This window comes from Dryas octopetala, chromosome 4, assembly GCF_963921425.1.
Source record: "Dryas octopetala chromosome 4, drDryOcto1.1, whole genome shotgun sequence".
NCBI classification, from domain to species: Eukaryota; Viridiplantae; Streptophyta; class Magnoliopsida; order Rosales; family Rosaceae; genus Dryas; species Dryas octopetala.
Genome location: NC_141369.1, coordinates 20,501,610 through 20,519,875, shown reverse-complemented (window position 1 = coordinate 20,519,875; position 18,266 = coordinate 20,501,610). Strand labels below are relative to the sequence as shown.

General features: G+C 37.3%; 3 protein-coding genes across 3 annotated transcripts; 2 read left to right on the top strand and 1 right to left on the bottom strand.

Moving 5' to 3' along the window:
- The first annotated feature begins 1,115 nt into the window (after positions 1-1,115).
- On the top strand, positions 1,116-3,806 carry LOC147287947 (ARM repeat superfamily protein). The gene is made up of 2 exons (XM_086241193.1): positions 1,116-1,547; positions 2,736-3,806. The coding sequence occupies exons 1-2, from the start codon at positions 1,171-1,173 to the stop codon at positions 3,559-3,561; spliced, it is 1,203 nt and encodes a 400-aa protein (XP_086097319.1). The 5' UTR covers positions 1,116-1,170; the 3' UTR covers positions 3,562-3,806.
- A 633-nt stretch (positions 3,807-4,439) lies between these two features.
- LOC147287946 (calcium ion-binding protein) lies at positions 4,440-6,977 on the top strand. The gene is made up of 2 exons (XM_086242654.1): positions 4,440-4,705; positions 4,960-6,977. The coding sequence occupies exon 2, from the start codon at positions 4,985-4,987 to the stop codon at positions 6,692-6,694; it is 1,710 nt and encodes a 569-aa protein (XP_086098780.1). The 5' UTR covers positions 4,440-4,705; positions 4,960-4,984; the 3' UTR covers positions 6,695-6,977.
- Positions 6,978-7,411: 434 nt separating this feature from the next.
- RNEE/G (RNAse E/G-like protein) lies at positions 7,412-16,623 on the bottom strand. The gene is made up of 14 exons (XM_086241443.1): positions 16,298-16,623; positions 15,277-15,380; positions 14,282-14,463; positions 13,579-13,831; positions 12,317-13,491; positions 11,898-12,215; positions 11,719-11,760; positions 11,240-11,364; positions 10,378-10,525; positions 9,884-9,956; positions 9,177-9,289; positions 8,696-8,815; positions 8,247-8,402; positions 7,412-7,906 (listed from the first exon to the last, which is right to left on the bottom strand). Exons 1-14 carry the CDS (start codon positions 16,474-16,476, stop codon positions 7,727-7,729), a joined length of 3,168 nt encoding a protein of 1,055 aa, XP_086097569.1. The 5' UTR covers positions 16,477-16,623; the 3' UTR covers positions 7,412-7,726.
- Positions 16,624-18,266: the final 1,643 nt, after the last annotated feature.

Below are 18,266 nucleotides of genomic sequence, written 5' to 3'. Positions count from 1 at the left end.
TTATAGAATATGGTCCTCATCATGTTTACATTTTTTGGATTTTATGAAAGTGAACTTATTTATACAAAACAAATGGGTAAAAAGTATATATTAAATGAATCCTTAACAAAAAACAAGTGGATAAAAATAGTTTATATATATTTTGTAGTTTTTAGAATAATAAGAATTAGTGGTATAGTTTGGAACTTTTGTGGTTGTCGTGACTTGGGTGTTTGTCCTCCCTCTATATATTCTTGCGACCGCAGAATATTTAGAAGACCACCACCTTGTATTTTATAGTCCTAATTCCTATCCAGCATGTATAAATTAATTTTAAAAAGCGGTAAATGACTCTAAATTTTGTCTTAATAGAAATCACTTTAATTTGCTGAGCTTGTAAAATAAACCTCCACTCTAAATCAAAAAGATAATACTCACATTAATTATATGGGGCATTTCTCTCAAATGCATAATGGAGTATGAAAGTAATTCTAAACTACCTAGTTTTATGAAATGTAGTAAAATTTATATAATACACAATTTCAATCACCCACATGTACTTTTATGTTAGTATAACTATTAGTCACAATATTAAAGATGAAAAGCACTGTACCTCAAATTTGGGTGATTCTAAATTATTGATCGATAACTATAAGTGTGGAATTTGTTATAAAATTTATATTATACGATATATTTTTTACTTTTTATTGCTAACACATATGTGAATACCTTACGTTAATATATATACATGTTATAACTGTTGTTCATATTGTTGAATATAAAAATATTATACCTCAAATTTGGATGATTCTAAATTATTAATTAGGGTAGAATCTATTGTGAAATTTATATATACGATCTAATATTTTAAGTCCTTCTCACGTACTTACGTGAATAAATGAAGTTGGCATTTATTTATTTATTATAACTATTCCTCGAATTATTGAAGATGGAAAGCATTGTAAATCAAACTTTCCAGTTTTGGCTGTAAATCATATTGGCTTTGACTCCTTTTGTTTTGCTTTCTAAAATCTAAAATCATAATATATTTGAAAATATATATAATAGAGAAAAAAAAATTATGAAAATAGAAATTAGAAAAAGAACAAAAGAGAAGAAAACTCGTGTTATTCTAAACATAGAGAGACAGAGAGGCGAAGAGAGTAAAGAAACGCAAAGAGAGAGAGAGAAATGGGAGAGGAGGAGCAAAACGCAGTAGCGGTGGAAGAAGAAGCAGAAGCAAGAGAGGAGGTGGTAGAGAAGGAGGAGATGGTAGAGATATGGAACCAGAGGAAGCAAACCCTTATTCTCGAAATCTCCTCAAAGCTCATCCATGGTGATCTTGAGGCCAAGATTGAAGCCGCCAGAGATATCAGAAACTTGGTCAGAAAGTCTTCATCTTCTGCTTCGTCGTCTTCGTCTTCGTCTTCTTCGTCTGCGAAGACTCGCTCGAAGTTGGGTGCGGCAGGTGTGATACCGCCCTTGGTGTCGATGCTGCTCTCTCCAAACCCAGATGCTCGCCAAGCCTCTCTCCTAGCTCTGCTCAACCTCGCAGTCCGCAACGACCGGTATATATCTTTCTCTGGGTCTATTCCTTTGGATTTGTCTGTGTTCGTGTCTGTTTGTGTTGTAATCATTGATGAACTGTGAGTGAGTGACCAGTTTGTGCTAATTTTGTTGATGGGTTTTGTTAGCTTTGAGCTTAGTTGGTTGCTGGGAATTGGTAACAAGGGGAAAGAGTGAACTTTTTTTTTTTTTTTTTTTTGTGTTCTGGGATTGTTTTTTAATTTGTTGGAGATGAATTCAGTGATATGACATGGGTTTTCTGTTTTTCTTACATAGGTTGCTTTGTTTTGGATTTTGAAAGGAAGTTCTCACATATCTTAGCAATTAAATGGAAGGGGTAAGGTGGTTTTATGTTTCGGGCCTTCCCGATTGAGCTTAGGGATTCAGTATGATCCGTAGTTATCTATAATTATGTGGATTTGATGACTACTTTATTTAAGAGCTGAGGGAGAGGGAGTTGCAGAGGAAGAAATAGATGATAGTGAATTCGTCATCTGTTTAGTTACTTTGGAAGTTGGGGTTGGACCAAAGAATTGATGCTAAAAAAAATTGTTACTTGAGGGAATAATTAGCTGTTTTCAGTCCAATTAAGACCCAGCTGGATCTTAATTCCTACCCTTTCTTATGACGGATTTGTTATTTCCACTGCAAAAGAGCTGGAATGTCCAAGCCTTGAAAATTTCGGTTGATTTTTTCTCTCTCTTGGCTTTGTTAGGAACTTATGATAAAATATCCGATTGATGGGTGAGGCTGTGAAGTTCAATGTTCATTTTAATTTTCCTCTTTTCTTGTCTTGCATTCTAAATATGAAAATAAATATCTATATGATGGTTAATGGAGATAACTTGTTTCCCAAAGTTTGAATTATTTGCATTTTAATGCTGTACAACTCCTCTCTTAATGCTGCACTAGCATTCTGATACTGAAAAATCAGTCCTGCAGTCATTTTGTCCTTTTTAATGTGAGGATTGTCCTTAACTGTTAATCATGTGAATTCACAGTGTGATAATATTCATTATCCTCAGTAGTGATTGCATTATTATATGTGAATTTTAAGTTCAGTAGTTCTGCAATTTTTTTGCTCTGTGGCCATTATCCTCATATTAGGTAACGTCTTTTACTAGTATAATATTCAAATATGTTGTCAGCAATCAGTATTTCTCATTGGATCCTTGTTTGATGTTAATCAGAAACAAGGTCAAGATTGTGACAGCTGGAGCCATCCCCCCTCTTGTTGAGCTCCTCAAGTTTGAAAATGGTAGTTTAAGGGATTTAGCTACTGCAGCAATCTTAACACTCTCAGCTGCTGCACTGAACAAGCCAATCATTGCAGCTTCTGGAGCTGCACCTCTCCTGGTTCAGATCCTCAGCTCTGGAAGTGTTCAAGGAAAAGTTGATGCTGTGACTGCCCTACACAATCTCTCCGCCTGCAAAGAGAACTCAACTGCTATTCTGGATGCTACAGCCGTTCCTCCTCTGATCAACCTCCTCAAAGAATGCAAAAAGTATTCCAAGTTTGCTGAAAAAACTACTGCCCTTCTTGAAATCCTATCCAACTCTGAAGAAGGACGTACTGCAATCTCAAACACAGATGGTGGGATTTTAACCTTAGTTGAGACTGTTGAAGATGGATCCCTTATCAGCACAGAACATGCGGTTGGAGCTTTGCTCTCTTTATGTGAGAGCTGCCGAGATAAATACCGGGAACTCATTCTTAAAGAAGGTGCAGTTCCAGGGCTTCTGCGATTGACTGTAGATGGCACAGCTGAAGCTCGGGAGAGAGCTCGTACACTGCTCGATTTGCTAAGAGATTCTCCCCAGGAAAAGAAATTGGCGTCCTCAGTTCTGGAGAGAATTGTGTATGACATTGCCACAAGGGTCGATGGAGCTGATAAAGCTGCAGAAACTGCAAAGAGATTACTGGAAGACATGGTTAAGAGGAGCATGGAGCATAGCATGAATCGCATCCAGCAGAGAGCTGCATCTTGTACACCTTCCAATATTCAGTCTACATAACATATCTTTTTGGCTGTAGAAGATTAAGTTCACAAAAAACTGGGTTAGAGTTTTAATCTGAATCTATGTATTTGTTTGGCCAGTTAAAACTCTGCACCCAGCTAAATCACTCTCCATTTCTAGTTAGGAATCACTGGAGCTGAAATGTTGGATTAGAGTAGGGGTGATCAAGTGGCATTGTGGGTGCATTGTATATCTCAACTGTGGTCATGTATATATAAAAATCACTCTGCTATTTTACTGCACATTTCTTCTGATCACAAGTGATTTTATAAAGAAGTTGATAGGTGGTAATCACATGTGCAACATTTGAGATGGATGTTCCAAGTTTGAGATATGTTCAGTCCGGGTTCATATGGCCGGCTGGATTGGAATCCATTCTGTACTGTAGTTGAAGGACCTTATTCTTTTGGTACCACATAAACCTTATCCACTATCACCCATCAAAGAGTGAAACATCAATCTAACATGTGACACCCAATCCCAAATTTAGGGAGAGAACTCCAATATTTTCATTTCTGGTCAAAAGTTCTCATAATGTTGCAACATTTGGAGGGAAATTTGCTACTGTCTCAGTCAGTAGTTAAAATGGTCGACATGTTTGGAGCTTAAAATATATATCCATCCATTATTAATCTGCTTTGAATTGCAGACTGGTGGTTGTTAGATTGCAGCGGCTAAAATAAGTCACTACCAGTATTCATTATCATTATTAAACTATGCAAGTGTGAGATTTGTACCAAAGACCAACAAGCTAATTACATTTTTGCCACTGTCGGTGTGTCAAGCTGCTCAGTGGTCACCTCCCCTTAATAAACACTGAACTACTTTAAGCCGGCAATTATCTTGCGCGGGGCGCGCAATACGCCAAAGCTTTCATCTCCCTACACGTGGACACATCGTCAGCAGGCAAGTATGCGCGCAATACGCCCATTGCGCAGTCTAGGAATCAGCGTTATAGTTTAATCATTACACCCTGTATCCATCTTTTTGACTTAACAAATCACAGACTTTGAGAAATCTAGTAGCTGCGCCCAGCTCACAGTCACACACCCATACTCACACACAGAGACACGAAACAGAGAGAGAAGGGTGATGAAGATTTCCTCCTGATTTTGCTTCGTCTTCTTGTGAAACAGAAGAGGTAATCCTGACAAATCTTTAATTTGTTTCTGGGTCACTTTTAGTTACCAGTTTTTGGTTTCGAACATTCCTTCAATTGGCAGATCTTGGAAACCCCACTTCACATTAGTTTCAAGATCTGAAAATAAACAAGTCAAATCAAATAAAACCTCATATTTCTGAAACCCCATTAGTTGCTTTCTCAATTCTTTGACTGTTTCTTCATTCTTGGGCGTTTTAGTTATCTGGGTATTTTTGGATTTTGGGTGGTTGTAGAATAACAAGCTTCTGGTTCCAAAAAATGTTGGGTCGGTCCTCATTTTCCAGAACTGGAAGCTTTCGGCCAGAGAATTTGGGCCCCAATGCCCTTGCCTTAATTGGAAACCTTTGCTTCACTCTGTTTGTGCTCGGAGTATTAATCTTTACCATTATTGCCGCCACGTATGAACCTGAAGACCCTTTGTTTCACCCATCAACCAAGATCACCACCTTCCTCACATCCACATCCAATGCCACTTTCAAGTCCGATGAGACTGTGGTCAGGACTGGTGAGAATTTTATGGCTCCCAATCAAACCGAATTGGGATCCTTTATCAACATGACTGATGTTGCTGAAATATCAGAGGACGACAACCCGGCCAGTGACGCTTCTGATGGGGCATCTTCTGATTGTGAGGGTCCCAAGGGTCCCATTGATTGCCGGGACCCGGAAGTGTTCCATTTGATGATGAGGGCCACCATAGAAAAGTTCAAGGATATTCATTTTTACCGGTTTGGGAAACCGGTGAGGGGGTCGAATGATACCACTTGTGATATGGCTTGGCGGTTTAGGCCTAAGGAAGGGAAGACTGCTTCCATTTACAAGGATTATAGGAGGTTTAGTATTTTGAGGTCTGAAAATTGTAGTCTTAGTGTGGTTGATATTGGAGATTACCATACTGGAGTAAATGCGAGGAAGAGAAAGAAGAATCAGAAACCCGGGTTTGAGAAGGGGAAGCAAGAACAGGTTACTTCATTGCCAGTTATTGGGGAGACTGTGAATGATACCCTTCCAGTGGTTAAGTCTGAAGGTTCATTTAGTGATGGTAAGTACTTAATATATATGGGTGGTGGAGATAGGTGCAAGAGCATGAACCATTACTTGTGGAGTTTCTTGTGTGCTTTAGGTGAAGCCCAATACCTGAACCGAACTTTGGTTATGGATTTGAGTATTTGTCTGTCATCGATTTACACTTCATCGAATCAAGATGAGGAAGGCAAAGATTTCAGGTTTTACTTTGATTTTGAGCATTTAAGAGAGTCTGCATCTGTATTAGACTCGGTGCAGTTTTGGTCAGATTGGAATAAATGGCAGAAGAAAGATGGGTTGAATCTTCATCTTGTGGAGGATTATCGGGTCACACCTATGAAACTTAATGGAGTCAAGGATTCTTTAATTATGAGAAAGTTTGGATCTGTGGAGCCAGACAACTATTGGTATAGGGTGTGTGAAGGGGAGACAGAGTCTGTTGTTCAACGACCATGGCATTTGATATGGAAATCGAGAAGGTTAATGGATATAGTGTCTGGAATTGCGTCAAGATTGAACTGGGATTATGACTCTGTGCATATTGAGAGGGGAGAGAAGGCAAAGAACACGGAGCTTTGGCCTAACCTTGCTGCAGATACTTCACCTAATGCGCTTCTCTCAACCCTGCAGGACAAGATTGAAGATGGGAGGAACCTCTACATTGCAACGAATGAACCGGATACATCTTTCTTCGACCCTTTGAAAGACAAGTATACCACTCATTTCCTTGATGAGTACAAGGATCTTTGGGAAGAAAACAGCGACTGGTTCCTTGAAACCAGAAGGCTTAATAATGGAAATCCAGTTGAATTTGATGGTTACATGAGGGTGTCAGTTGATACAGAAGTGTTCTTGAGAGGGAAAAAGCAGGTAGAAACTTTCAATGATCTCACCAATGATTGCAAGGATGGTATCAACACTTGCAATATTGCGGCCAGCTAATTCCTAAACATGAGGTTTGAGACTTTGCCATTTGCTAGCTTGCGAATACCCATGTGTACTATTTAGCTATTTTATGTGTTGCATTTGACAAATTGTAAGCCTAAAATGATAGTTTTAGCATTGAGTAGCGTTGTCATGAGTTTTGTACTCGTAGAAAAGCAACTATCAATATTTCATCACTTTAAATTTATGGTCTTAAGTTGAACTTTGGTTTTGTTTGATGTCAATCTATATTTATTGAATCATGGTCACTTTTTTAAGTGTGGAATTGGCTTCCCAAATCTTCTCATGATTGTGCTTTTTTGGATCATTTCAAGATTGTTTATTTTGCTGTATGAACCAAATGAATAAATAGTTTATATCTTTTTTTGTCCTGGATAATTGATTCTATTTGGCAACAATAGAAATCACTGTTTTAATGGTGACTGGTGAGCACCAGATAGCAAATGTCGTCATCAACAATTTAGTCTCCTTGATAATATTCGGACAATAATTCATTCCAACTTGTGTTTATTTGAAAAGGAATTTAGCTGAGTAACCAGGCTATACATTGCAACCAACACAATTATCATGGAGCGCAGACTTGATAAATTGGTGGCTGATATGCACTTTCCTGTTATCTTTGCTGTGGGTGTTAATTGTATTAGAGTGGTGCTTGAAATACTCATTCAGATGAACAAAGTAAATGAATATCCCATTAGCCAACAAGAAGCAAAGTGCCAATCAATATAGTTTGCTTATGAAATTGCTACGACGTATTATTTGAGAATATAAATAGTTCCCTATAACAAAATTACTTGGCGTAGCATTAACACACTGTGAACTAAGTAGTTCTGAAGTACAAATTGGGTGGACCAACTGACCCAAGTAAATTACAGGCAACTATCAACAAAATGCCATCAAGCGAAACAGGTCAATGCGAACCTTCTCTTTTCCCTCTACATTCTTCTCTGATATAATAACATAAAATAAAAAATTGAAAAACGAACCGTTCTCTGTATACAAAACTAAAACATATCAATCTGGTGAATATCATTTCCGACCGGTCTTCCACTTTTTGACTGGAAAGAGGGTCACCTTTTTGCCAGGATTGTTAGTTCTGGCTTCTGTAGATCGTAACATGGAAATGGTGACTTGCTGCAGATCTTTGTGTGCCTTTCCATCTGAAAATGGTTTCACCTCAAATGCACCCCTAGTGAAACCTCTAGCAACCTGAAGGATTACACCTCTGACGATTAGTGATTATCAATGAGAGAGTCAATCCATTACCCAAATATGTATGAATGAGCTTCAAAGCACAGGTCAAGAAAGCTTGGGTCATGTTTGCTACTGGAATTAATAAAGCAAAAGTTTCTCCTAGCTACTTAAATTTCAATTTAATTTGTTTCATGGACAAAACAACATAGCAACTGTTTACTGTTATTCATTTATGCACACTGTCAATTTACATAACAAGGCTGGTGTCAGTGGAATCATTCATACCATCCAAATCTTGAATAGAAACTCCAGAATTTGAGTCAAGATTCAAGAATACCCCACTGATTGTACATACCTTTAGTAGAATCCAAACTTTGAGGGAACTACTCAAAACAGCAAGTCTTGTCCTTTTCCCAGAAGTTAAGTACTCACACATGTGATGATCAACTCTCAGAATAAATTTTGGCCAGGATTTGGGGTTCTCTGGGTCCGGTTTTTGTTCCATCATTGCCTGATAAAAGTTCCAAGTAATTTTTTATATTTGAAGAGGCACAACAAAAATTGAAAGAATTGAAATTACAAGGAATTACTAGCTAGGTGAGATTCTAAAGCCTGCTTGCAGTATTTCAATTTGAGAAAGAAATGAATTTCCACCCATTTTGGAATTTATCAAAAAGGAAATTAACAAGGAATTTCTTTCTTTATAAATTATACCCGATTTCATGTGCCAAGTGTTTTTGGTGCTTCATCTTTCAGATTTATACGTATAAAAAGCAACGTCTAGTAGTCTAAAACTTCACTTACAAGTAAACGGGAAATCTCTTGTTCAATTTTGGAGAAGGAGGTCTCTAATGCTTCAACCCTCCCAGTGGCATGACAGCAAGTGCATGGTTCACTAATCATAAATGTCACACTAGGTCGTACCTGTCCAACATGATGCCATCATTCATCAGATAAAAGAGTAAAACTCAATTGAGCTCATCAAGCATTGTGCCAACAATATATATAAATCTTCTGAGGATTATCATGTTGCCCTTGATATAAATTTCTGAATATTAGATGATCTATATATGTAATTGTAATTTCAAGCAACTTTCTAGCCAATCACAAATAGTTGGGACATCACTTATTGCAAATCTGTCCAAAACTATTTTCATATTGCTCATTAAAGCACTGTCTAAAACTATTTCAAAGCGCTGTCCATAATAAAAAATATTGCTCATTAAAAGTTTCATGATAATTTAAAAGCAAGGAGAAAATTGTGAATCACAATAATGCAACATACTCGCTTTCTTGTTATTTCCATAAGTCCATGCCTAGACAGTTCAGAGACTTTAACCATAGACCTGTCTCTCTCAACAGCCTTCTTAGCTTCTTCATAGACCAATCTCTTATTTGCTGAAAATAAGGTAGTGTCAAATAGAATTCAGAAATGAATACTGAAGTTCTCAAAATAAAATGATTAACAATTTCAGGCCCTGTTTTCACACAAACATGAAATTCTCTAAATTGCTTTCAAGCCTAATGACCAACTCAGTTATGTATACCAAACGTTTGGAAGGAATCCAAGACCACATAGCATGCCTTAGAAGTTTCGAAAAAAAAAAAAAAAAGATAATGAGGAAACCTCAAATATCTACTTTGTTATTACTTATATTGTAGCAAATGCTAGTGTGCATGACAGCATCCAACATATGTTACCAGCAGAGCCATATGACCGTTGATTGGGCATTTCCATAGTTTTATAGTTCAAGCCTAACTCAGTTTATAACCTTAAAGGCACATGCCTGACAGGCTGACATGTACTATCTCTACAAGTGAATGTGAATAACTATGATATCGATCCTAGAGTGGAACAGAAAAAGGCTGAAACTCAATAGGCCACGTAAAGTTCAAGCCATTGCAAACAAACCCATGGCCCATGGGACATGCACAAATATATGAATCATGCACATTTCAACACCCAAAAGAGAGGGAGAGACTTTGACTTACATTCATCAGCCATATCAATGAAATCTACCACAATTATGCCACCAATATCTCTCAGTCGTAACTCCCTTGCAATCTGAAACATCAAACAAGTACTGCAAGCTTAAAGAAATAGATGGAAAAATAGGAGAATCTTTCTTAAACCTTCCCAACGTGGAAGGGGAGAGCTGAGCATCTCCAATCCTAGAGTTGAGAGGAAATGCTAACATACTCCCACGTTACTTGGGTACCTTTGGGATGTGCAGTGATTAAACACAAATACCCTTTCCTTGTAAGTTGGTTTTCAAGGATGAATTCTACCTATGGGTTTAACATGATATCTAAGCATTTGTACTGTGGGGATGGGTCTATCAGCTATCATTTGAGATAGAAGAAAACTACACAGGGCTAACATATCAGAATACTGTTACCTAGCAGGAAATATATAAATTGCTTATCTGTGCAAGGAAAACAATCTCCAAAAGCGGTAATAAGAAAGAGTTCCACATCTAGCATACTTGTTTGGCAGCTGCAAGGTTGACATCCAAAATAGCCTTCTCCTGTGAAGTTCCCTGACCAAACATCCCATGTCCCCCATTCACATCAATAGACACTAGTGCCTCAGTTTGCTCAATCACTAGAGAACCCCCGTTAGCAAGTGCAACCCTGTAAGGCAAGAGATGTAATGAACATCAACAAAATTACTCAACTAAGCCTTCTTCCCCCAATCTAAAAGAAAAAGGAAAGGAAGAATCTACTTTTAAGTTCAGAACAATTGAACTTGTAGCCAGAAATACAAAAAGAAACAGTTAGAAATGAATTCGTCTACAAATATTTTACAATTGAGGGAAAGATAGACTACATCACTTAATACACGAGGGACATGTTGGGCTCCCCCTTTGATATTCTGATCTTTCACTGATTTCAAGACAAGCTGAGAGCTTCAAGATATTCTAATTTTTTAAATCCCACTTTCAATACTTAGTGTCTCGAGTTAAAGATTGATTATCAGGGTGTCATTAACTTGGAGTGACAAAATAACTGCAGGAAACTGCAATACAAGTGTTAAATCTTTAAAAAAAAAAAAAAAATTAATGAATATTTTTTGTTGCATCTTTATTGGCCACAACATCTATGAACTTGAGGGGCATCCCACAGAACAAAGATTGCTGTAAGAGATATCTTTTAACCTCTCATCACAATCCTTTAATTTGTGTGGAACCTTACGTTCACCATAATATCAGGCTCAATTCAGAAACTAGGCTATTTCCTATCAAGGTTCAATGAAGACTGCTATTTTACTAACAAGTGGCCTAATATGCATCTTCAGAGCTAGAAAATGAGACGACTGGCAACATAAGCAATATTGACTACCCTCACCTTTTACTGAGCATATTGTTGATCTCTTCTTCGATGTTAAATTCATCAAAAAGAGGAATTCTTTTATTGAATAACTCAACTCGATCACAAAGATCAGGGGCAATCTCCTGAAGGTAATTAGTAACCTGGAAAGCGTATTAAAAGTTGACCCTTAGTATTTCATAGAAAAATAATAAAATTGACTGCAAAGTGATTAGGCGGTTGCAATTAATGAAGGATAAATCTCATCAGAGATATAAAAGAAATTAATTGTAGACAACTAGAAGTCTGGAACCATATTATGCTTTTCAAAACCATCTTCTCAGCTCTCGTATATAACAGATACAACAATTACAATGTTCACCTCACTAAGACTCCATAGAAAAGGAAAGAAAAATCCAACCAGACATGCACTCACACACAAACCTCCCATCCCCAAAACTTCATGCACAATTTCCAATCTACTAAAAAATAGTCCTCTCTGATAGTTTATGTCATACCTCATGATATGTCCTTGGAGAGTCAACTACCATTTTCTCAACCTGAAGTATCCATAATAAAGAGTGCAATTAGGGGATAAGTCTATGTGAGATTCTTTTAAAATTTTGATGTAAAGAAAATCATGAAAATGAAACAAGATATTGACAGAATGACTTTGTTATAAATGATAGAAAGTCACCGTCTGATTAAAATAATCCTGGACAACTGAGAGCGTCTGACCCATTGCCCGATGCAGAATGACAGGAATGGCCCCTTCCACACCTTCATCAGCAGCAAGAGCTGCAGATTTTGCGTGTTCCATAATATTTTTCCAAGTTGAAACTAAACCTTCCAAATCCTTTTGCAGTTCCTCAAAAGAATGACCAGCAGCAACAGTCCTTACAGTCAGACCAAAACCCAGAGGCTGCAAAGTTTTTGCTATGACTTTCAATCGTGTACGCTCAACACCACCGATTTTTTTTGAGATTCCAATTCTATCACAACGAGTTATTAATATCTGCAAGCCAGGGGACTCAGAGGTGTTGATATATTCATAAAAATAAAGAATAAGGAAGAGTCAGAATTTAAGAAAGGGACGAAGGGTGAATCTCAACATACCCAGAATCTGCTCTTTAATTTTGGATATGCAGTCAATGTGGGACCTTTTGAACCCAACCCCTCTTTGACAACTTGTACAATAACTTTAGTGCCTTTCTGAACTCGGGCCCACTTATTCTCATTAGTGACAGTATTTGTATCATTCTTCTTATTTTGGAGATGAGCCATTTGAGAATTGCTAGAACCATTTATGGCAACAGGAATGGCACTAGTTTGACCTTCTAGATAATCAGCTTTTACTTCACCATAATTGAGTATACTACCATTCACGTTTTCCTTAACAACATCTGAAACATCAAAGTCATCCTCAATCTCATGCTCCTCATCATCATTGTGCATTGATTTAAAAAAGTCATCCAGAGAGCTGATTTCAGTGACGTCATCTGTGACTTCAACATCAGGTGACATGCGTTCATTTTCATAGGCAGTAACATGATCTTCAAACATATAACTGTTGGCTTCCATTTTCTTTGTCCTACGGAATGGCGGGAATACAAATGGTTCTCTGTTTTGTTTAATGTCCATTAGAGAGGGTCTAGAATTCCCAATATTTACAAATGCACCACCCATATGGGGGACAAGTTTCGTAACCACCCCTAGATACACACTATCACACTGCACAGTGCTTTTAACCGGTTCCAGTAGTAACTCAACCAATTTCCCATATTCCAGTAGAGCTATCCTTTGCATAGTACATATGGAAGAATTAATAAGTATAATGGTAGAAACAGGTTCCTTCGAAATTAGATCATTCCTTTCTTCAGACAACAATTTTCCTGTATCATCCAAATTTGTCACACCATCTTTTATGTTGTCATTATTTTGGGACATATCAGACCCCATGTTATCCTTGGGCACTAGAAAGAAGAGAGGTGATTGGAGTAGCCAGGGTTCCTCAACAGGGTCATGTCTTTCAGTTGAAAAACTATTAGAAAGTGAGCCCCCCTGACTGGTATTCACTGTACGATCACCAGCAGAGTCCACATTATCCTCCATAGGATCATCTAAGAAAGGGTTCAACTCTATTATGTCACTATTAGAAATTAAGCCCTTGCGAGTATCACTTGTTGTAAGTTCACTATCAGAGTATAACCTTCCCTTCTCCATAGAGATATTTATGACAGTCTTTGACTCTATTACATCACTTTTAAGGTAATTCATAATCTCATCTTCATCTGTCAAAGCACTGGAAGCATTTGAGTGTTCAGAAACATTTCAACAAAGGAGATTGCATATACCAAGGCATCAAGATGGAGATTTACCTCTAGATGGAGTTGAGAGTAAAGGTTGTATTGGAAAATATGCCTCCTCTATCCATGATCCCCACGAACAAATTGGAGACATTGCAGTATCAGTCCTCATCCATGAATCTCTCACCACAACTTTTTCACCTTGTTTCACAGGTAGGGGTACTGATAGAGAGAATTCAGGTCCAGGTCTCCAAATGATGTCATATGAAGGCCACATTTCTCTCTTTATAAAATAGTTATACTTGAAATTTACACCACCAGCAATCTGCCAAGCAAGAAAGGGTGAATAAGGGGACCATTTAGCAAGATAAAATTAATAATCGAAAATCAACAACATATTCTAAGTATCTCTCTATGTCTCTCTTTTTCCTTTACCTAGACAAGTGTCTATACGCAGCTCTACATCTAAAGGTAATTTTTCAACTACTTATGTTATCGTATTGAAAAGATATGTATTACCATTGGAATTTTTTGTTATTTCATTTGTGTAAAATAGATAAGGACTTTACCAATGTCAAAAAGATATCTAGAATTTCAAAAAAGAAGTTCTAACATGACATCGAATTTCATAAAGGGCCTATAAGAACTGATATCTTTAAAACAAAAGGGCTGATAAGAGAGTAGCTCCCACAATGAATATAATTCATCCATCATTTCATACTTCACAAAGCACCAGCATGATCATGTGCTGCTTAGAATGGCTAGGCAAAATTACCTTGAGTTCAGCCTTCCATAAGTTTTTATGTTCTGTACAAGACATTAGTACAGCAATCTCCGGTTCCCAGCAGCCGAGAACAGAAGGATCCCCAGTAATGTACAGAAACTGACCAGCTTCCAGATCAGCCTCTATAGTCCAAACTATCTTGCACATTCCTTTAAGAGCAGCATTTGACTTGCCTGAGAAACCATAATGTGCTAGATCCATCAGCCAATTTAAACTATAGAAAAGTACTTCCTTAAAGGATGATGTGAAACATTAATGACTTTAAAGAATAGTAGTTAAAGGATGATGTGAAACATTAATGGCTATAAAGAACAATAGTTTACCCATTACTCCATTAGTACAGACTACAGAGAGAGGCCTTCTCTTAAAATCCTTGTTTTTTAGTGTTGGGAAGGGAGGGGTTTAGGATTTTCCTTATAATGGGTAACACGACTAAATAAGAATTATCATCTTGCTAAGAAAAATTTAGATTAAAATGCTATTACTCAGAGCAATAATGCATATTTCATAGGAACGCTAATGGAACTTATGCATCTTATTGACTTTATCTTCTTCACATTTTTATAATTGTCTGTCTGACCACAGAAAGAATGCTTGAGTCCATAAGTAGATGAATTGGACATTAAATGCATGTCATTTTCAGGAAAGGGGGGCTTGGGAAGTTCTCATTGGAACTGATGCCTACGGAAAGAAGAAAGTAAAAGGTTAAAAATAAAATTACTGAACCAAAGCAAGGAACTGTAACTAAAATCTACAAATGTTAACATAGACAAGAAAACAAACAAATTGCATGCAGCTGAGGTGGACAGTAAGATTGACATGAGTAGACATAATATGATTGAGATAACTACCTGATGGTTAAATGAAGTATTAAAGCTATAAAGTAACATTTTGGTTCCCATAAAGAAGCAAATGATATAGTCAAGCATTGCATATTGTATTTAGAACCTCACCACAAGAAGTTCAAAACTGGAGTGTTGGGTTACCTTTCTCCATGGACTTTATAGGGGATCTTTGGAAAGAACTATGCTTTACCGTACAAAGAGTGAATCTGAACACATTTCCAGGGGGTATGTGATGGCATATATACCTGCTTTGACACTAGAATGTATTAAAGCTCTTCACAAAGAGAGAGAGAGAGAGAGAGAGAGAGAGAGGTAGGAAGACTATCAGACTTAATAGAAGTATCATATAAAGCATTTACTTTATAAAAACTATAATTTTTCCATCTTTCTTTTGAGACACATAAATTCTGAATTTTTCATATCATGCATGAATAGGGTAGAGGAACAACTACGCCTGGTCATTACATTACCATAAATATTTATCCTTTCCTGTACCTGCATGTTTAATGAATATCTTATCTTTCAAACCCCCCCTCTCTTTTGGAGTAAAGAGAGTGGTGCAACACATCAATACATCATATATAAACCATCAATTCCATTGTGTCGCATCAAATGTAACCCATCAGTTCCATTAATTGCGTGTGTGTTACGCTTTTATGATGTGGATTAACAAAAATATATGAAACTAATGACATTGGACCGCGAATAGGAAAGTGTTACCACGCTGGTACCTGTATCCATAGAGCAATAGCTTGGTAGAACGACCCCCGTAAATAAGTATAGTGGGGATGAGATGTTTTAGCAATTGTTTTACTACATATCACAGTGGTGATAACACTGGTTTGAATTAAATACAATCTAAGCAAGAGAAAACTCATTGTGATTTCAAGTGTATGTGCTGCAGTTAGACAATGAGAGTTGAGCAATGCTGAATAAGAAAAAGACCCATTTACATGATTGCGTCTGCAGCAAATAAAACATCCAAGCTTGGTTCCAAAACATAGAAGACGCAACCACAAGCACTCGATACATAACAAAGGCATCGACTTCAATGTGTGTATATTGTAATTCATTAGAAACCAACAAAACCCAAACAAATTATAGGAGCAGAAGCAAAAAGAAAACCAGTATAGCATATGTGTGTGTATTTGTATGAACTTACGGCGATAGAAACCTCAAGCTCACTGAGCGAACTAGACAAGAGGGAGAGGAGGAGAAGTGGGTTCGTTGGCTGAGAAGACGGTAGTGTCGCCGAGGACGAGCACGAGCTTCGGGAACGTCCATGAGCCGCCTGGCCTCCAGTGCTTCAATGGAGTAGGGACAGTGAAGCAGAGAAGCCATAAAGGGTAGTCCTGGGTTGGTAAATTAGGACTTGCAGCAGGGACAGTTTCGTCATTTGACGGGTGCTAGCTTCAAGTTCAAGCCTTCAAACTTTGGGACTGTGGATAGTGGATAGAATGGAATTTGCTGCTTGCGAGAAGAAGAAGATAGAATGAAATATGGGCTTGCAGCTTACTAGTGTTTTTGGCTTGGCGCCTTCTATCACACGTGTGTGAGTGTGACTGGGTGGGTAATTTTCACCTTGCGTCTCCTTATGTCTGTTTTTTGAAATTGTGCCAATACTATGTTAAAAAAATGGAATTAGGGCTAAATGAGTTGGGTTTTAGCCTTTTAGGTTTAATAATTAGGCTTAGATAATTAATTTTGGTTACTTTGGAAGAAATGGATCATGGACCTATTATAATCCTAACACTAATATTTTATCTCACCCACCTTCACCACCTGAGTTGACCCAAGGGTTAGATAATTTAATATAAAAAAAAATGTAATTTTGGATATAACATAATAATAGTAATACATAAGATTATTATATGTGATTGTAACCACGTGTCATATTGAAGTGGTGTTAAGAACTTAAGATCACACCTAATAATTTAATTTCTCTTATAATACACCCATTGGACCTATAAGCTATCCTCTTTCCTTCTAGCCAAAAAAACAAAAAACAACTATCCTCCTACCTTTTGATTGAATAAGGTGAATTATGGATCTTAAAGCTAATTATTGGTTGAATAATTCATGATTGGTTTGGAGAAGGAACACTAGCACAGAATTCTTCAACCCAACTATCCTCTAATCCAAAGGGGGATGATCACTAGCTTCCAGAGAGATGGGTGGGATTGGGAAGCTTGAGGCTGAGCTGCCTTTTGGCATGTCATTTGCACTCCTACTAGTCTCATTAGTTGGAAAAACACTTTCCTATCACAAGGGTATATAGACAAGTACTAAGTCACAGTATGAAAAAAATAGATAAAATAAGTGTATACACCTATTACATGAAATTAGTTGTAAAGAAGATAAACTTATCTGCGAAAGTCCCCTAGTGGATTGCCTACAACTCCTTTGAGCATGAGGAGTATCAACTATCAAGATTGGGCTTGGTCCTTCTTTCCATTTGGAAGTTCGTTCCAGGTAGAGTATATATGAATGATCAAAACTGGAAGAGGCCATGTGGCCCATGCCTAATGATGCCTCTTGTTTTGGTTTGCAATTGCCCTTGGAGACTCATAATCACTTCTTTGAAGTCTTTGTCCCAAGCCTAACAATCACTATGTTCTTCCTTGATTGACTAAGAGTTAATGTTCTCCATTATTGGCAGAATTTGGAACTATAACTGATTCTTGTGTCAATTAGTATGGTGTAATTAACTAATTACTAATTAGGGGTGCAACTTGAGCAGGTTAAGTTCGAGGGTCGAGTGAACTCAACCCAAAATTCTTAATTTGGATACCAAACCTAATCTGTAAACAATTCTTTTGAACTTAACGTGCCTGAACTGATCGAAACGAGCTTAATCCGTAAACTCAACCTCCAAATTCAACTCGCATGCTCAATTCATGTGTGCTAACTTGTAGATTTAACAATAGTATTATATAACCTAAGTTTCATTTTTTTTTTTAAAGACGGATTCGGGTTGAACTCGAATCGTCAAACCTCCAATCCAAATTTGATTAGGTGTTGGCAATTTTCTCAACCCAAAGCTCCAACCATTCTACTTTAATCTTCCCATACTAGCTAAAATTGGATTAGAGTTGGATAGGTTCACCAATTCCACACTATTCCTGTTGAGT

Coding starts and splice junctions, on each gene's coding strand:
- LOC147287947 (XM_086241193.1), top strand. CDS start 1,171: ATGGGAGAGGAGGAGCAAAACGCAGTAGCGGTGGAAGAAGAAGCAGAA. Junction 1,548..2,735: donor CTCGCAGTCCGCAACGACCG/GTATATATCTTT, acceptor GATGTTAATCAG/AAACAAGGTCAAGATTGTGA.
- LOC147287946 (XM_086242654.1), top strand. CDS start 4,985: ATGTTGGGTCGGTCCTCATTTTCCAGAACTGGAAGCTTTCGGCCAGAG.
- RNEE/G (XM_086241443.1), bottom strand. CDS start 16,476: ATGGCTTCTCTGCTTCACTGTCCCTACTCCATTGAAGCACTGGAGGCC. Junction 15,381..16,297: donor AGCTTGAGGTTTCTATCGCC/GTAAGTTCATAC, acceptor GTGTCAAAGCAG/GTATATATGCCATCACATAC. Junction 8,403..8,695: donor AAGAGATTTCCCGTTTACTT/GTAAGTGAAGTT, acceptor AACTTTTATCAG/GCAATGATGGAACAAAAACC.